Genomic DNA, 20,323 nt, shown 5'->3' on the forward strand with positions numbered 1-20,323 from the left:
CCCTTTTCAGCAGGAACTCAGCAGCAAATTCATTTATTGTCATTTCATTGTTAAAGTTTTTGAAGTAAATGTCCATCATGAATTCTTTTTCTATTACTGACACAGGTACATCAAAGATTATAATATAGCCACTCTCTGGCTTACGTAACACTCGACTTACGGAAATTCGACTTTACGCAAGTTTTTGTTGGCCTGTGCAAACTTAAAAAAATCGTGAAACATATTTTGCATCCCGTAGGAATAAATGGAGGTACCAAAAATTACCAAAAAAAAACCAATAACAAATTGTTTTTTTTTTTTGATAATTTGTTCCAAGACCTCAAAAGTTGAAATTTTCGGTATATAACTAAGCTATTTATCTCTCCAAAAAGGTCATTTTTATAATGGAAATTGCACTACACTTTCATTGTTATCATATGTTCCATTATAAGAATTAATTTTGAATGCCTTTGTAATATTTTTCTAAAACACACTTCTGGAGGTCACTCGTGGAATACTGTTCCCACATCTGGAGTGGTGCTCCAAAAACCTCTCTCAGGTTTCTAGATTCTGTTCAAAAGAGGGCTGCTAGGTCAATTAATGACTGATCTCTAACAGAGTTTCTCCACTCTCTCCAGGGCTATACTTACACTTCTCAGGGCCCAAGGTTAGTTCTTGCAGGGGGCCCCCCCTTTAAAGATACCAGAGTCCAAAAAAAAAAACAAAAAAACTTGCATATATAAATAGAATCAGAAAGAAATAATTATTTTTACCAATTGTTTAAACACAAATGTTGTAATACTGCAAAATATAAAGAACAGTACTGAACTAAACTCTGTGATGAGCATTGTTTGAACCTCTGGCCTTTAGGCAATAGAGCTGCTGCTGTAAAAAGCACAAATTAAGAACTAAATGGACATTCCACAATTTAGTGGTGTCAACTCCCACATACTGTACCAAGAAGTTGCGCTGGTCAACTGCTTTCTTGTGTTCACAGCCAGGTGAAAAGATTAGGCATAATCTTGACGTGAATAATACACTGTGATCAACCTGTGTTCTACTGTTACACCCTATTAGAGAATTAGGAGAGAGTGACTTTCCTTTATTCTGGAAGTTAATCTGTTCTTTTGCAGAAATGAGTCATCCACACTTTTGAGTAAATTTCACCTGTCTCTGTTTACATGGTAGGTAAAAGTGGGCCCCTAGTTTAGATCAGGGCATTAAAAAAAGAAATCGTTTTAAAAATTTGAGATTACAGAGGCCATATGAAGACCCCATATGGTGAGGCCTGAGGCTAGCACCTCATACGCCTGTTCATAAGTACAGAACTGCCACTCTCTGTCCCATAGATGTTCTGTTTCTGCTGCATGCCTCTTCTATTGGCACCATTCTGAATTTCTACTCTCTCTCTTCCAAACTATCCGAACACATTCCGCAACCCGTCAACATCCTTTTACAGTCCAACTTTAAACTCACAGAATCGACTTTTCTTCTTCCTCATTTATTCATTCAACTTCATTTTCTGGAACAACCTTCCTTTGTACGTATTTCCTGAAAATTACAATCTTCAGAAGTTCAAGTCTAAAGTCAAAAAATATCTTCTTTCATCTTTTCAACCTCCAACCCATGCACGGTACTAAGTATTATAGGTTCTAATACACCTGTAATGTTTGGGGTTTTCATAAAAAAAAAAAAGAAAAAAGACATAATTAACAATAACTCAGAGAGATAATACCTGACAGGTCTACTGGAAGAATCACTTTTACATTTTCTGAAATATAGAATTCGTCAAAAAAATGAATACTTACCCCACTCCTTAGGAGCTTCACCTGTACAGTCCATGGGAATTTTTTCAACACATCTTTTATGAACATTAAATTTACAATCTGTAAAATTAATCATATTCATAATTAATTTATACAGTGATGCTAAAACTGATTTGCTTAATGAAATGATTAAAGTAACAAATATTTTCAGTTTATTTAGCAAGTAAATAAAAGACCAAATAAGTACACAAAAAGTTCATAAAATTAATAACATAATTTGTACAGTGTTATATTCCATGTTATGTAACAACTGCTAGTTTAAAAACTACAATATGTTAATCCTGAAAGAATACACTCATTATCAGGCTGCAATGAAAAATTCAGTAATGACAATAAATTTTCATATTAGATGCTACAAAGCAAAATGATTTGTCATTCATGTGGCCAAATAATGGAACATACTCATTAGTATGTTTGCTATTGTTTACTACTGAAAACTGGAATATGCTTTAATGAGCATGTTCCAGTGTTCAATAGTAAACACTGATATACATACCTCTTTCCTACAGGCAAGAAGCAGGTGCGTTAACAGGTAACAGCTATATACATTATATCCCTCTGCTCAAGTATGGACAAAACATAATAGGATTTTCCACTTGTCACAACTCTAAAGATTTACTTCCACCAATGACTGTGGGATATCTTTTCCTTAAGTAATTACACAAACACATTTAAAAAACAAGATATATATATATATATATAAATACAACAGAAACAATATGCCGACCGGGCTATCTAGGTGGGTAAAGTGCCTAACCGAAAGGTCGCGGGTTCAAATCCCGCCTCTGGCTTGGATCACAGTAAAATGAAAAAACTTTGGAAGGTGCATCATGGCCACAGAAGCCGATGCACCAACTAACAAAAAAAAAAAAAAAAAAAAAGAAACAAGACAAATACTATGAATAACTTTTTCACAAGTTTTAGCCCAAGTAAAAAAGCCTTTTTCCATTCAGAGCTTTAAATGTGTATCATGCTCAAATTTAAGATCAATGATATTCCTTTTTTAACATTAAATTTCAGCTAATGTTATGTTACATTAAATTTCAGCTAATGTTATGTTACATTAAATTTTGGCTAATATTATAAGTATGTGGTTGTATTTAATTATACAGAGTTTTTCAATTAAAAGGAACAAGGAGGAGTCTATCTCACTTTTTTTCCTTTTTTTTTTTTTGATGAAAACCCCAAACACGAAAGGTATCAAAACCTATAGTACTTAGTACCGTGCATGGGTTGAAGAAGTATGGGGGGAGGGGGATGCCGGAAACTTTGCTCTAGAGACTAAACATGGGTTTCACCACTTGAAGCATCCAATAAGCAAAGTGGTGGTATTTCACCGGTTGATGAAAGTAATCTACCACCTTTATTTAGGTTTAAGCTATTTGTTGTCAGAACCTTTTTACGTTAAAAATGTTTTTACTGGCATTAATCCAAAAATTTTGTAATGAAAAACTGTCATGCAGAAGCATTACGGAAGTGAAGTCATCTTCAGCTTCCACCAGAAGTGAATTATTATAATTTGTATTGTTGGAATCATACTTGTATGATGGCAACAATAATTTATCTTCTCCTGGACCAAATTTAATGAAATTTTGCACGGAGCTTCATCTTAGCTCTTTACTAGAGGGAAAACTTTCAAATCTCTGAAAACTGCAGTAGTTTCCCAGGATAGTGAAAATATGAACATGTGATCAAGGAAATTTTCTCACATAATAAACGGGATAATGTGGATGTAGAGCATATCTCTGGAAAGCTAAGGAATTTAGAAACAGAAATATTAAGGTTTTAAGATACAAAAAAACTTTTGGAAACTGGGAAATACATTAATTCGAAAATGCATCTGCTTTAACTCTGAGGCTGGAAAAGAGTTAAGCACATTTATGAAAACATTGTTCAACTTGGACATGTCATCAGATCTTTCGATAAATACTACATGTAATAGAACAACAAAAAATGGTGTATTTAGTCGTGAACTAAACTCTTCAATGTAAAAATTATATATCCTACTTAAATCATACCAATGCTCAGACTAATAATTTTAATAATTGATATGTAATTATTATTAATAAAATAAAAACATTGTTATATTATTATCAATGAATTTTATTAATATCTTAAAATTAAAATGTTTTTAACATACTCATTAAATGTAAAGTACATTAAATATGCTAGCGACAGAACGCATTATGTACCTGGTACAGAATTTTTAGTCATATTTGAGCTAAAATTTTTGAATTTTATATTAAAATTGGACTAAGTATGCTATTTAGACTTTATGATTTCAAAATTAAAATTTTGTCTAATCAACTGCTTTTTCTCAATGGGAAAGTTGTTCCCCATCTTCAGTTTAATATAAAAATGTCATCGCCATACTTCAGAAACAAACATAAACCAATTTTATTTGAAGCAAAATTTAACATAAATATAATGATTGTAACATCAGGAGACATGACACAACTTTGTTCATAGCTAAATGTTCACAGCTAAACATATATACTGAAGAGTGAACATGGCACAAATACTGTTTGTTTCCTTTTTCTTGGAATAAAATTGGTTTACATTCTTTTCAGAATGTGCAGAGATGATGTTTTTAAACTAAACCGAAGATAATGAAGAATTTTCCCGCTGAGGAAAAAAAAAGTCCATTAAGAAAAATTTTAATTTAGAAATTGTAAAATGTAAATGGCAATACTTAGTCCAACTTTAATATGAAATTCAAATATTTCAGCAGAAATATCATAAAAAAGGGTCAGAAGACAAAAAGTCTAAACCTAAAAATAAGTAGGACAGTTCCCCAGTGCATTTTAACTGAAACAACTTGTGCATACCCAGAGAAAAGTGTTTCAAACTGGAAGGTAAATATGCTGTGCTACCATCAACAAAACTATGGATAGGATTTTCACTTACAAGAAGATCATTAATATATAAGAGGAAAAGAATGGAAGAAAGAACTGAACCTTGAAGAAACACTCACCTCAGTAAGAAATTAGAAGACAGTCATCTACCATCACCTGCAGTGAGAAAAAAGGGATACCCAATGGGGGGAAAAAAAAAAAGTCCATAAGATGGAAACTCATTCAGAAGACACTGCCAAACATAGTCAAAAGCCCAGAACTATAGTTTGGACAAGAAGAAAGTTTTCTAATCACAGCCTATTCAGATAAAAGTTGGATTCATTAATAATTATTTTAAAATCATTATAAGTTTGACTATAGAAAATGAAGTTAGGGATTTGGATACAAGCTAACTGCAGTATGCTACATTCTTATCTTGAACAGAGCCGATAGCTTTGGCAAGAAACCAGAAGGCTCAACTATGGTTTGGAAGAGAAAAATAACCTGTTCAAATAAAGTTTGGATTGATTAATAACTGTTTTACAACTACTGCAAATTTTAGCATAGGAAGAAAATGAAATTGGAGATTTGGATACAAGCCAATTGCATCTTATCTTGAAGAGCCTTAGTGCACTGATTGGAAAACTGGTTTAGATAAAGGATAAGTTTTTAGGGAAGAATCCAGAATAAAGGATTTTCTTCCTAAAAAAGTTCGCTAATGTGATCAGAGCAAACTTTGGAATCAGAAGAAAAACAGTAATTCAACCAATGAAAAGAAGAACAGAAATGATGCAATCATTGTATTTCACAGTCCTATAATGCCAAACATGTATATATTTGAAAGAAATTTAAGAGGAAAACCCTAGGGGCTCACATCTGGTGAGTATGAGCTTGGCACACCCAGGATCCTGAGCTGGATATCATCATTCTTCTCTTTTTTGGTGATTCCCTTCTACTTCTCTCTCTCTCTCTCTCTCTCTCAGGGTAATTCAGAATTTTTTTTGTTTTTTTTTTTTTTTTGCTGGTGCAGCATAAGCCTCAGGCTTCCTTGCACCATGTGGCTGATGATAATAATGACAATAATAATAATAACAACGTAAGGATAAGAATGGCCATAAAAGAGAAGCTACATTTGAGAAGATACCATCACCAAGTTGGGATCTTTGCACTGAATGTGACTCTGTTGTGATAATGTACTTTGAAGGTTTGAGGTGAGAAAAAAATCAAAAGTGTTGAATGTATGGTTAGAATTATTTAGTTTTTATGGTAGGTAAATAAATAAGTTGTGTAAGGTCATTAGTAACAGCAAAACTGTCAACATATCAATGCGTAACAAGAAAACTGAAGCCAACTGGAGTTGTGAACATCAAAATCACCAAGGAAATACTGTAAGAAAAGACAGAAAAGGAAGTAGTGTTTAGAAAAAAGGAAGTGTAAAATTCTAAGTGATTAGTTTAACTAAGAGAATAACAGAAGCAAATGAATTTGACAGGATGGGGTGGGGATTTTAAGCTCCAAAAGATCAAAAATAGATTCCAAATTATGAAGTCTCTGACAAAAAATATCAGAGCAGACATATGCACAAGTACCACCTTTGAAGCAAGAGGAATCAGAGAATGAATAATCAGAACAAATCAGAACGAATGAATAATCAGAACAAATTTTCTCTGACAGAAACCCAACCGAAAGTTGGGTTTCTGTCAGAGAAAAGTAAGTGAGACTATGAAGAGTGAATATCAAAATGAATATCAATAGGATTGAACTGAGACCACACATATATGTGAAATGAATGAGGAAGTTTTAGGGAGGTTTATATCTTTTTTACAAATAACATCATTCTATTAGTTTGACTATTCGTGATGCATCATAGAGAAAAAGTAAAAAGAGAGGAAGTGGAGGGGGGGGGATGTATAAATTAATGAAATTTTGGGATAGGGCATACACATAGCAAGAGTATACCCAGCTCCTTGAAATGGCCTAGACAATGCCTAATTAATACATACTACTCAGACCCCTCCAATAATTATCTGGCAGAGTAGAGCAGCAAGATTATACTGCAGCTGATCCTGATGCAACATCAATTGCATCAATTGAGGGTTATCATTCGGTTTGGTGGGCAAATCGAGAGGTCAATCTGCAAAAATTATTTTAGACTGTACCTTCAAAATGTCAGAAATACTGGATCTTGCCATGATGTCATCATAATATATATATAACAACGGCAGAGCTCACTCCTGTGCAACCAGCAACACAGAGGCAATCCCCAAGACAGAATGCGCTGGTCCCACAGGAACTAGTTATTGTTGGTGACTCTATTGTCAGGGAGACAAGAAAAATACTATGCAAGAAGGATAGCTGGAACAGGACCAGGGTATGTCAGCCAGGGGCAAAAGTTGATGACATTGTAGAGAAGATATCATCTTTTAAGGGCACAAAAGGTTATATTATTGTACACATTGGAACTAAAGACATTAAGAGTAAGATGTTGTTATTTGGTTTTTGGGGGCATTAGCAACTAAGGCCATATTGTTCCAGGGATATGCGGTGGTCATTTCCTGACCTTTCCGCATCCTCCGTATTTGGTGGTCACGGGCTTGAACCTAGGTCTAATCAAGAAGCATGTGCTACGCACTGCTGCTCCTGCCCACTTGGCTACGGAGGCACCTTAAGAGTAAGAGATCTGCAGATTTACTCAACAAGTACAGGTCAATGTTAAAAAAAATTCACGAGTTACGGCTGAATGTGAAATTGTCTGCAATTCTGCTCAGACACGACAGCAGGGAGTATATGATGACAGCCTTGTCAGTCAGTTCGGCCCTGGAAAGATTGCACAAGGCACATGAGGTAGAATTTTTTTCAGCATGGTCTATGCTTGTTGACAGGGAAGACTGCTTTACAGAGATGAGGTACACTTAAATAGAAAGGGTGCAAGAATATTTGCTGATGCTATCAAGGCAGTGTTAGGTGGATCGGAAAACAGCTAGCTTGGGGGGATAAACAGACTAAAAGGTTAACAGTGGCAACAGGCAGAGGTAAAAGTGATTCTTTCACTGCTTCTATCAGAATGAGCAGCAGCCTGGAAAGCAAGGTACCGGAGATTTCCAGGACTGCTGTAATCAGAGTGTAACAAGTAAATACATGGGCTACGTTAGGGCCCATGTATTTACTTGTTACGTGCACCTGTTCCTACTCTTAGTTACATTTACTTGTAACTAAGAGTAGGAACAGGTGCATGTATACTTGGATGTACATCAATGCTAGGAGTATAGTTAATAAATATGATGAGTTTGAAGTGCTGGTCAAGACATCAAAGGTGGATATTGTTGGGATTTCAGAGACGTGGTGTCACACCGATATAAGCAGTGCTGAATTGAATTTGGGGAGTACAATGTGCATAGGAAGGATAGACAGGACAGGAAGGGAGGAGGGGTTATGCTGTTAGTTAAGAAACACATAAAATGTAAGGAAGTGGATCCAATCGATGTTGGTGTGGACAATGCAATGTTCAGTCAGTTTGCCGTGATATGAAATATGAGAGTAGGTGTGTGTTATAGGCCTAATGAATCTGATGAGTATAATGAGCAATTGTGCAGAAAAATACAGTGGACCAGTAAATCAGAATGTCTTATAATGGGGAATTTTAACTTACCAGATATTTAATAGAATTTGGGTTGCAGACTAGCAAGACAAACGGTTGCACACTAGCAAAGACTTTTGTCTTGCTAGTGTGCAACTTTTGTATTGGATGACTATTTTTGTACAGCAGCACGTTCAAGAGGCAACCAGAGGGAGTAATACTCTTGTTCTGATTATAAGCAGTGATTATTCATGCATTAAGAATTTGCAGGTAAAAGAGCCACTGGGTGACAATGATCACAATGTACTGATGTGGGATTTACTTAAAGATGTAACTACCATCAAGGGTAAAGAGAAGGGCTTTTGCTTTTGTAAAGGTGACTACAGGGGTCTTAGACAGTTTTTAAATCCAATTCTATATAGTGGGATCAACTAGTGATGATAACAACATTGAATTCTAAATGGGAAGCCTTCACGGACTTAATCATGGAGGCTACTAAGCTTTTCATTCCAACTAAGAAATACTGTTCAAGGTTTAAGTCTTAAATGGCATCAAATGAATTAATGAGGCTTGTGGCAGAGCAAAAAAACTGTGGCACATATGAATAGTCTGTAATCAAGTCACAAAGTAGGTTAAGCAAGCGATGGCAGATTATGACAAATCTTTGGCAAAGGATGCAAAGAAAAACAGGAAACAGTTCTTTACTTAAGTGAACTCTAGAAGGAAAGGGGTGAATCAGATTGGAACACTTAACATAGATGGGTTAGCTATTAATTATCATGCTCAGGTAGCTGATAAACTGAATGAGTATTTTGCATCTACATTCACGCATGAGGAGTTATTCAAGGAGGGAAATGCCCGAAGTTTATAAAACTCTAACAAGAAGCTAAAGATAAGTGATTTTGTAATAACTGAGAGCAAAGTGGAGGAGAAATGGTTGCAGTTAAACATAAGGAAAGCACCTAGCATGAACAGGATCTATACAGTTATATTAAAGGAGGCAGCAATGAAGTAAGCAACTCCCTTAGTCTTAATTATGAGAGCTTCTTGAACTCAGGGAAGGTCCCCATGGACTGGAACTGTGCAAGTATATCACCAATTCACAAAGGGGGTTCAAAAGGTGACATAAGTAACTATAGACCTGTTAGTTTAAATTGTGTTCCGAGGAAAATAATGGAGTGACTGGTTAAAGAAGCATTGCAGGATCATCCAGATCAGACTGCAGCAACAGTTAAGACACAGCATAGGTTTGTTAAAGGGAGGTCTTGTCTGACCAATTTGATTGGATACAATGATGTGGTCACAATTATCCCCCCAGGTCTTCCATTATTTTTTGCATCCAGAACTGGATGCAAAAAATAATTTTGATATCATATACTTGGATTATAGGAATGATTTGGATACTGTTCACCAGGAAGACTGCTGTACAAATTGGGGTGGTGTGGCATTAAGGGTAAGTTGCTACAATGGTTAAAGGGATGGTTGAGTGGGAGACAACAGAGTGTGGTAATCAGTGGACACTGCTCTTCGTGGACAAATGTTATTAGTGGAGTTCCCCAAGGTTCGGTGCTGAGCCCATTATTGTTTTGTGTATTCATCAATATTAATGAATGTATATCAGGCTTAATGTCCAAAATAAGTTGGGCAAATGTGCTGAGAAGTGACAACTGAAGTTTAACATTGACGAATGCAAAGTACTGCATATGGGTAGCAATAACCCAAGAGAAACGTAACAACTGTATGGTACTACACTCAGGGAAGTAGAAAGTGAAAAAGACCTGGGGGGATAATTGTGCAGCCAGATATGAAGTTTGCTGAGCAGTGCAGATGGGCTGCCAGGGCAGGTCATGGAGTCTTGTCAATGATATATAGGAATTTTGCTACCATGGACAGGGATGTGATTATTCTGTTGAGCAAGGCAATGGTTAGGCCACACCTTGAGTACTGTGTACATATCTGAAGGCCTCATTTTAAGAAAGATGCACAGTTGCTAGAAAGAGTACAAAGAAGGGCAACAAGATTGGTCAGCAGAACAAAAGGGTGCTCTTACCAAAAAACGCTTAAGTTCTGCAATCTTCTCTCCTGGCGCTGCCAGGAGAGTAGGCACATGCGAGGTGATCTGATTGGGATGTATAAGGCCTTGAATGGGTTGAGAAAGCTGAATGCTAATGGGATTCTTCCTCTTGCTCAGATTAAGAACTAATGACAGTATGCTGCTGCTGCAACAGGATGTATAAAAGTTGAGCAGATTGGCTGAAAGGTGGCAAATGAAGTTTAACATTGACAAATGTAAAGTACTACATATGGGAAGCAGTAACCCCAGAGTAACGTATCAACTCTGTGGTACTACACCGTCAGTGATAGAGAATGAAAATGCCCTGGGGGTAATTGTGCAGGCAGATATGAAGTTTTCTGAGCAGACAGTCTGCAAGGGTAGCTCATGGTGTTTTGTCAATGATATACAGGAATTTTTCTAGCAGGGATAAGGAGGTGATTATCCCCTTGTATAAGGCAATGGTCAGGCCACACCTTGAGTACTGTATTTTAATACAGTACTCAAGGCTTCATTTTAACAATGATGTAGAGCTGTTGGAATGAGTACAGAGAAGGGTAACAAGATTAATGAATGGAACGATGGGTTGCGCTTACAAAGAAAGGCTAAAGTTTTGCAGATTATAGTATCTGGAGACTAAGCACCTGCGAAGCGATCTGATTGAGGTGTATAAAGCCTTGAATGGTTTGAGAATGCTCAATGCTCATGGGATTCTTCCCCTTGCTCAGAATAATCACCTGAGAGGGCATAAATTCAAATTGAGAAAAAACAGTTGTAGGATAGATGTGCAGAAGTTTGCCTTTAGCCAGCGGGTAGTTGATTGGTGGAAGAGAAAGCCTAAATAAATTTAAGGCTGAGCTGGACAGATATTTGGAATGAATGGAGGGGTGAAATGGGAGCGGGTTTTTTTTTTTTTTATTTTGGCTGATGCTGCATAAGCTTGCTTTCTTGCATCGTATGCCTCTACTAATGCTAATGCTAAAAGAACCTGAGGGGACATTGATTCAAATTGAGGAAAGGGTTTTAGAATAGATGTGTGGAAATTTGCATTTAGCCAGCAAGTATTTGATTGGTGGAACAGACTTCCATCTTTTGTTGTGGAAGTTGATAGGCTAAATAAATTTAAGTCTGAGCTGGACACGCATTTGGAACAAATGGAGGGGTGAAATGGGATGTTTTTATTTGGCTGATGCTGCATAAGTTTGCTTTCTTGCATCGTATGTCTCTACAAATGGTAATAATAACAATAACAATAATGTCAGTTTACACTCTGGATGACTGAGGAAGAGTTTACCACTTCACTGTAACTGCTTTACCACAGTCAACATAACAGCACAACAGCTAACAATGGGCTGGGCACTTTTTTTGGCAGCTAATGGGCTGAATCTCACAATTATAAATTTGCATCCGTGAATATTACCCCACAGCCAACCCTCAAAAGACATCACTCATACCACATGGTGAAAGAGATGTGGTAGTCAAAACTTTTCTCTGAAGACTAAACACGTTTCACAACTTTCAGCATCAAATTAGCATAGTAGATTTACTGCATGTGATGACTCTCATCGTCCCGTGTAGTTCTGCCTGGTGATGCAAAAGGGTAATCCTCTGTGTAGTGTGGACACTATACTCAATCCTTGCTTAACACGTTCACTGTCCCCATATATTACATTTGCGTGACCTGAGAAGTCCAGATATGAAACTATCAGATTAATCAAAGTGTACGTAAATATGTACATATAGCTATTTTGTATATTGTATGTAATGTTTTTTGTGTTTTTTTTTTTTTTTTTTTTACTATGCATAATATGTGATGCCTGGACTTGTGAATACAAATTTACTCCTCCACGTCCATGAATCACGTATGATTCACTTACAACTACCCACCAATTTTATTACTTTTGAGGTTATATTGTTGACCTTGAAGTGTTTTGGCCACGGTCACAAGTTATTAGTTACTTTCTAGTGTGAAAATGGGTAGTCGTGGACTTAGTGATGAGGAGTTGCAAAGAATATTGGAGGAAAGTGACTATGAGCCAATTTCTAGTGATAGCGACGACGATTATGTACCAGAGACAGTTTCAGAGCCTGATATTGACAGTGGAAATGAAATGAAAGAAATATTGACACAATTTACGGATATGGCAGGTACATCAAGGCAACATGAAGGTTCTACTAGTGTTAGTAAAAGTCCTTGGACTTACAACATTTCTCCACCTCAGAAGGAAACTTTCATAGGTTCATCCGGTATCCAAAATATTGACAGTATAATGGAAAATGGTAATGCTTCTATAACCCGCATTTATTATAAATTTATAAATGAAGACGTCATGAATCTTATGGTGATTCAGACAAATTTATATGCTCATCAGGTTATGAATAGTCAAGTAACAGCGAAAGGAAGAATGCAACGATGGAAAGATACTAATGAAAGTGAAATGAAAAAGTTTTTGGGATTCATCTTATTCTCAGGTATTGTTTCATATCCGAGATGGGAGTATTATTGGAAAACAGACCCTATGTACTATCATCCATTTTTACATAATTTTGGAATGACTTACAATCGTTTTACTAACCTACTAAGATGCTGGCATTTTGCAGATAACACAGCAGAACATTCTAATAGATTGTATAAAATTCAACCCCTTATTGATCTAGTAATTACAAATTTACGTAATTTATACTTTCCCAGGGATGTTGTTGTTATCGACGAATCTATGATACCGTTCAGAGGTCGGCTTCTATTCAGGCAATATATCCCTTCAAAAAGTAACAAATATGGATTGAAAGTATACAAGTTGTGTACAAAAGATGGTTACGTTTGGTCTTTCGATGTTTACAACGGTCAAACCCCGCAAACCCTGCCAGGAATCGATAAACCTGGATGTGTGGTTATAAAGCTATTAGACAGACTAATAAACCAAGGGCGACTTCTAGTTGCAGATAATTATTATATTAGCATACCTCTTGCAAATTACCTGAAATCAAATAAAACAGATTTGTGTGGTACACTTCGTAGTAATAGATTGGGAGTTCCTAAGGAAATAATCCAGAAGAAATTACGCAGGGGTGAAAAAATAACAATGCAAAAAGATAATATTGTGATCACTAAGTGGCATGATAAGAGAGATATTTTGATGTTGTCAACATGTTTTGGTGATGAAATGAAGAAGTGTGGAAGAAGAAATGAACAAGTAAAACCAGAAATGATAACTGAATACAATAAGGCAAAAAAGGGGATCGATGTATCAGACCAACTTTCAAGTTACCTGTCACCAATGAGAAAATCATTGATATGGTATAAAAAAATTGCAATAGAATTAGTTTTTGGGACAGCAATTGTGAACACATTCATAATTTTCAATGAATTGCAGCAAGAGAAGAAAGACAATGTCTCTTTTAGAAGTGAGAGAGGCAATCACTAAAGAATTGATGGGAATCAAAAAGGAACCAACCTCTAGTACAACCATTTGTCAATCTTCATCTCAGCATTTTCTGTCGGAAATTCAGAGGCTTTCCCACGGTAAAATTCACAGGAAAAGGTGTCACGCATGTTACGAAGAAGCAGAAATTGCTGGAAAAAATCCCAAATTGGCTGCCAAACAAGTTCATACTGAATGTAAATCATGTGAGAAGCCATATTGTATGAAATGTTTCGAAAATAAACATAAAAATTAGTCTTTTTTCAGTTTTTTGTACTTCTGAAATAAAATACACTTTTCTTAACATTTTGAAATCTGTTTTATTTACTCCTAACATTGCATGTAATTTGAAATATTTGATGTAGCTATGTGTAAAAACTAGGAAACTTTTATGCAGGTTCATTAACTTTTCTAAAAAAATATATTCTTTTTAATAAGTCCACAAAAGATTAAAAACATAGGTCAGAAGTCCAATTTTTTAAAAATGTTTAAGCTGGCAAGACCCTTGGGAATCACATATGATGCCTGAACTTATTACAAAAAACGATTGTGCATCACATGTGATTCCCTGGACAGTGAACGTGTTAAGTTAGTTCATAGCTCTAGTATACTAGATGAAAGGACCCCACACATGGGGTACACCCAACATTACTGACAGTTTCACCACTGTGAAGGGAGAGGATATGTTTGCTGCTAAATGACTGCACTTCACTGAAATTCAGTCTACTTAACTTGTAAGAATAAGCTGAATATCAGTTCCATCAGTTTTAGGCTCCAAGGTAGCATACTGTAGGAATGTGCAGTATTACCATGTTGATTATTGTCATATTCACTGTGTTTACATGCATATTACAAAGTAGTTCTTTAAATTAAAATTTTTAATAATATAAAAGTAGAGATAAATTAAAATTCACCTCTATTTTTTAGCTTAGTTTTGTGGGTTTCTGAATGTATCACAAAAATGTTATAACAGGTTTAATGAGACTTAAACCTGTTGTAAAATTTTTTTCACAATTCTGAAATTTAGAGAAAACCTCTTCTAAAGAGTGACTTAGGGTAAAATCATTACAATGTTAAAAAGACTATCAAAACTGAGAAGCATGCATAATCTGTGTGTTCATAAATAGTGTGTTTGCTCCTAAATTTTGATAATGTCTTTTTAACAATGCAATGGCTTTATAATAAACTGTACTTTAACTAAAGGCATTCAACATATTACAAAGTTTCATTAAAACTAAAATACACAGTAATCCCCGACTTACGTAATTTCGGACTTATACAAATTTTTTTCACTGAATTTTTTTTTTTTTTTAGGACTAAAATTTAAAACAGTAAAAAAAAAAAAAAAAAGTAATCAATAATAAGGAACATGGCAAGCACAAATTGCACAAGTGAGATACAAGTAACAAGCTTAAAAAATAGGAATGAAGAGAAGATTCTGAAAATTTATTTATTTTTTTTATATGACTGAAGGTTTAAGTGAAGGGGACACACATTTTACCATAAAAACCCACAAATTCCAGCTATTGGTAATATCATAAATGAAATAAGATCGAGTTTACGACCCATTTATAATAGATTGCATTAACAAAAAAAGCCGAATAAACCAAAAACTGAAAATTGTTTTTATTGTTTTAGTAAAATGTGAGCTTGCGTGAGGTGATAATAGTGTGTTTCCACCTTAACCCTGGCCCCTCCGTAGCCAGGTGGGCTGGAGCGGCAGTGCGTAGCACACGCTTCTTGATTAGGCCGGGGTTTGAGCCTGCCACCACCAAATACGGAAGATGCGGAAAGGTCAGGGAATGACCAGTGCATATCCCCGAAGCAATATGGCCTTAGTTGCTAATGCTCCTAAAAACCAAATAACAACAACAACAAGAACCTTAACCCTGTGAAGTTCTTTACTGAAAATTTCATTTTGACTGTTATCATGGTGCTAAGAGAATAAGTGACAGCGATACTAGTAAATCTACCAAGAAAAGGAAAGCAATCGATTTGGATCAGAAAATTAAAATAATCAGGATGTGTGAAAACGGTCACAGCTGTGAAGGGATCGGCACCAATGAAGTCAACTATAACAACCAAACTACATATCAGTTTTTACAGTACAATAACATGCATTTTTTATTCCTTTTATGTTTTCTTTTCATGTGTGTGTGTGTGTGTGTGTGTGTGTGTGTGTGTGTGTGTGTGTGTGTGTGTGTGTGCATGATGGCTCCAACACAGTAGCCCATCTCCACCTTTGTTCTCTGTGTCGGTGTAGAAACTCTAGGCCACTTATCCACCAGGGAGCAGCAAACACCTGGGCAGCTGCTGCCTGGTGCCCGTCCCCAGGCATGATGATATTGGCCTGGGTCTACTGTCCTATATATACTTATGTGCAAAAAATCCTGCACCCACTGGAGGTAGTGCAATACTGGTGGGTGCCAGCAATCCCGCTCCCAGGTTGCCCAGACCTGGGATCCAGAAAAAAAAAAAAAAAATAGTGGCATAGTTACCCGTAGTAGTACCACTACATATTTTTAGGTAACCATGGCATTCAATGCTTAAATTATACCAATTTATCATTTATCACTACTTAATTAAGTTTACTCATAATAGTGCTGAGTCCAAACAAGGCTTGGAGTAGCACCAAAACGAGTATAGTTTTTAACATTATATTATCTACACTAATTACATTATAAACATTTAGTTGTTGCCAAGGCCCAACTCAGGCAAACACAACAGCAATCATAGCATTATGTTTTATGTCATCTCCCAAACTGAAGAATTCTTTACAAATCCTAACCTCAGAGCCATGAACTTACACAAAATCATAGCTGTAGTTTAATTGTAATTAGTACATGCTTGTTTCAGCCTCCAAAGCAGATCAGATGTGTCCAATTGATTATATCCAAGGCAGAAAAAGCAGAACGTTCGGTTGTCACCAGTTTTGTCCAAAACAGCAATGTTGATAGTATACAGAGCCATCAAACACATTTTGCCTGAAGTTCACGTCCAAGAAGTCACTGTGAATAGATTCCTAGTCACACTAGATCTAGAAATCACACCCACTGTTTTATACTGTGGTTCTAGGTTAGGTGACGTGTCACAATATGGCAACTATGCCCCAAAGCTGATTTCCATCTATTACTTTAGATGTTCAAGATCTATTAAGTGAATTGCCTAGCAGTTTGAGCTCTCAGCTCAATTCTCTTCTTGAAAACCAAGGTGGAGAAAATCTGTAATGCCTTGAAATTAGTTTTATTTTCCACAAGTATGTTTACATTAGCCTCTGTAAGACCTGGAACTGCGGCTTGTAGGTTCAATCTGACTTGTGAGTATAATAGGAAATGGAAAAGTACATGGTTCCATGTCGCCAAGCCTTCGCAGGTGCAATAAGGATCAGGTTCCAGTCCTCTTTCGAAGAGCATAGATCAGCAGGAACCACGACGTGCAAGTAAATAAAATGTGGTTATAAAGGGTGTAAATCACGAGAAAACTTGAATCTTTGATACAAAATCAGCTTTAGGAACAAATTTCCTAGCAAAATCATCTCAACGGATTTGCCACACACCTTTACAAGGGCGTCTCCGTAGCCAGGTGGGAAGGAGCAGAGTACGTAGTACATGCTTCTTGATTAGACCGGGGTTCAAGTCCGTCACCACCAAATACGGAGGGTGCGGAAAAGTCAGGGAATGACCATCGCATATCCCGGAGCAATATGGCCTTAGTTGCTAATGCTCCTAAAAAAAAAACCAAATAACACCTTTACAAGTGCCTCCCAAATTCTGGTCTTTTCTATCTTTAAGTTGTTTGCTGGATCTGAGGAAATCCCCAATATTTCCATAGCAATACTGTCTCAAACAATGAGTCATTGCTCTGTATATAATAAACAGGTCAAGGGGCATCATAACACCTGTAAAGCATTATTAGATACTGTTCTAGGAACACAATTGATAGCCAAAAGAACAGAGCATTGTAAGGATATCAGTTTGGTACTTATTTTCACTTTTATAACATTTCTGAACCATACACTGGTGGCTTAAGACACAATCGGTAAGAATATTGTCTTATAGTGTAATGGAAGGGTTTTCTTCATCAACCCTCATTCTTTTTTAGAGATTCTAACCAAGGAGTAAGTGAAGTTCCTGATTTTTTCTAACAGTCTTGATGTCTACAGCAAGAATGATAATCTGTCATCCAGTGTTACACCTAAATATTTGTTGCTTGAGACATAGGGAATTTGAGAGTTGTTTATTAGAACTTTTGGAGGTCTGTTGTATGCCAAATGAGTTCAGAAACTCATAAAACTTGTCTTGCTCATAGAGATTTTTAATTTATTCATTTGTGCCCAAGCCAATAGATCGTCCAGTATGGGTTGGATTCTCTCTCTCTCTTCAATTACCCTCCTTGACCTTCCTTCCACTCCAATAACCAGATCGTCGGCATAAGCTATTTTGAGTGTTCTCCTGATCTTTGACCAACACTGCATTCCATAAGAGAGGCCCCAAGATTGACCCAAGGGGGAATCTTCTGGAAACAATTGAGAAATCGTTTAAGTGCCCTGCACAGACCTTAATTAATCTATCACTGAAGTAAGATCTGATCACTCGATAATTGTAGTTATCACAGTTGGCTTCATGCAACAACTGGAGGATGCTTTCCCACCAAGTGAGTCGGAAGTGCCCTTGAAGCCAATGAACACGGCTATTACATATTTTGAATGTAACATTCAAAAGTTGAATTTTGAATGTAATCTGTTAGGGAGATAATGGCATCTTCAGTTGAACATCCTTTTTTGAAGCCAAATTGACAATTAGATGTGAGCTATTTTTCCTCTAGAAGATTCTGAATTCTTGCTGCGAGAAGCTTCTTGAACAATTTACCCACATTTGTTAACAAAGATATTGGTTGGTGGTATGCTTGTGGATCAGATTTAGATTTCCCTGGTTTATGAAAAATTTTTAATAAAGCCACCTTCCATTGTTTGGGAAAAACCCCTTCTAGTAAACACTTGTTCATAAGATTCAATAAGATTTGAGGAAAAAGTTTGAAAAACTTGACCAAGACTATTTTCTAACAAGTCCAAGACGGGGCATTTTTTTGTGTTTAATTTTGCAATAGCCAATCCTAGATCAACAAGTGTGAAAGGCACTATATCCAACCACTCAACATATAAGGCATTATCATGACGGATTTGATTTTGTTCAAAGGAGTCACTTTCAAGAGAATCCCTGGGGAAAATTTTAGAAACAATGGTCTCAACCATTGACGTCCAATCCTGTGTTTCTTGTTCACCAACCATCACAGTGTTGTATACATATCTCCGCATAACATTTTATTTCTAGATATCCTGTAAACAAGATCCCATGGATCAGAATTACCAGTATAATGAACAAAACGTTGCCAACAGGAATTCTTTGCTTCCGCAATTTCTCTGCGGAATCATTTATGCAAATCCCGGTATGCATTTTTATAGATAGTGATATCAGACTCAGATAACTGTGCCACTGAAACTGTTTTCTAGTCTGTTGGACCTGAGATCTAAGATCAGAAAGGCCTGAATTCCACCAGGGAACTGCTGTGCATTTGATCTGCTTCCTCTTTGCAGAATATTCCATCACCTGACACAGGCAATTTTGAACAAAGTTTACATATTCTGGCGCCAAAAAGGAATTAATTTGAGTGGTAATGTCTTGAGTGATTACTGTGTCCAGATATACTCTAAATTTCTTCCAGTTAATTCCATTTGCTGTTGTTTGGTTTTTAGGAGCATTAGCAACTAAGGCCGTATTGCTCCAGGGATATGTGGTGTCCATTCCCTGACCTTTCTGCATCCTCCATATTTGGTGGTCATGGGCTCGAACCCCGGTCTAATCAAGAAGTGCGTGTGCTACACACTGCTGCTCCTGCCCACCTGGCTACGGAGGTGCTGTAATTCCATTTGTAGAAAATCGTCTGAGATCATTAATTTGGAAATCAGTTTGTTGAATTTTAGTTCTAAGTCCAAAAAAAACTATGGCTCTATGATCGCTGTTTACAAGATTGGGAGCCCCAACCCAATCCATTTTGCTTGTTGTTACTGTTACATCTATATTTGATTTGCGATTCACGGTGGAGAAAGTAAATGGCTTATAAGGTAGATTCTGTACATTTAGATTATATGAAAGAATTGACTCTTCAAGTAGAGGACCTCTGGAATCTGTATGTCTACTGCGCCATAAAAATGACTTTGTGTTAAAATCTGCCAAGATAATTAAATTTCTGTTTCCAAATTTTGAACAAATCCTGCCTAAATAGTGTAAAGCCTGTTGAATATCCTCAGAGGGTGGACAATAGATGGAAACCAAGTAGAAGGTAGAGAAATCAACAGACAGGTATCATTGTATTCTCCAGTCATGGTTGTAGTTTTGTAATATTACTGTGGCATAACTGCCAACCTTTCAATTGTATCTCAATGTATGATATATAATCGCCATCAAATTTAAAATCAAATGGTGATTATACATATATACCACCATTTAATTTAAAATTTGGCAAAACTTAAAAATAATGGAAGTTCTCACATCATAAAAACTTCCTTCTTATTTCTCTTAACCTAGCAGTGGTTGCACACCAGTTTGGTGAATTGGGGTTACTCTATCCCTGTC

At 36.3% G+C, this 20,323-nt stretch overlaps 1 protein-coding gene across 1 annotated transcript in view; it reads right to left on the reverse strand.

Annotated features, from left to right (window-relative positions):
* LOC150088444 (serine/threonine-protein kinase D3-like) overlaps positions 1-20,323 on the reverse strand; it is a 550,939-nt gene that overhangs the window by 379,143 nt on the left and 151,473 nt on the right. The window contains exon 7 of the mRNA XM_090370161.1: positions 1,784-1,865. Within this exon, the coding sequence (XP_090226287.1) occupies positions 1,784-1,865 (82 nt within the window). The remainder of the gene's footprint in view (positions 1-1,783; positions 1,866-20,323) is intronic.

Source organism: Mastigoproctus giganteus, chromosome 3, assembly GCF_048544385.1.
Source record: "Mastigoproctus giganteus isolate SK-2022 chromosome 3, ASM4854438v1, whole genome shotgun sequence".
NCBI classification, from domain to species: Eukaryota; Metazoa; Arthropoda; class Arachnida; order Uropygi; family Thelyphonidae; genus Mastigoproctus; species Mastigoproctus giganteus.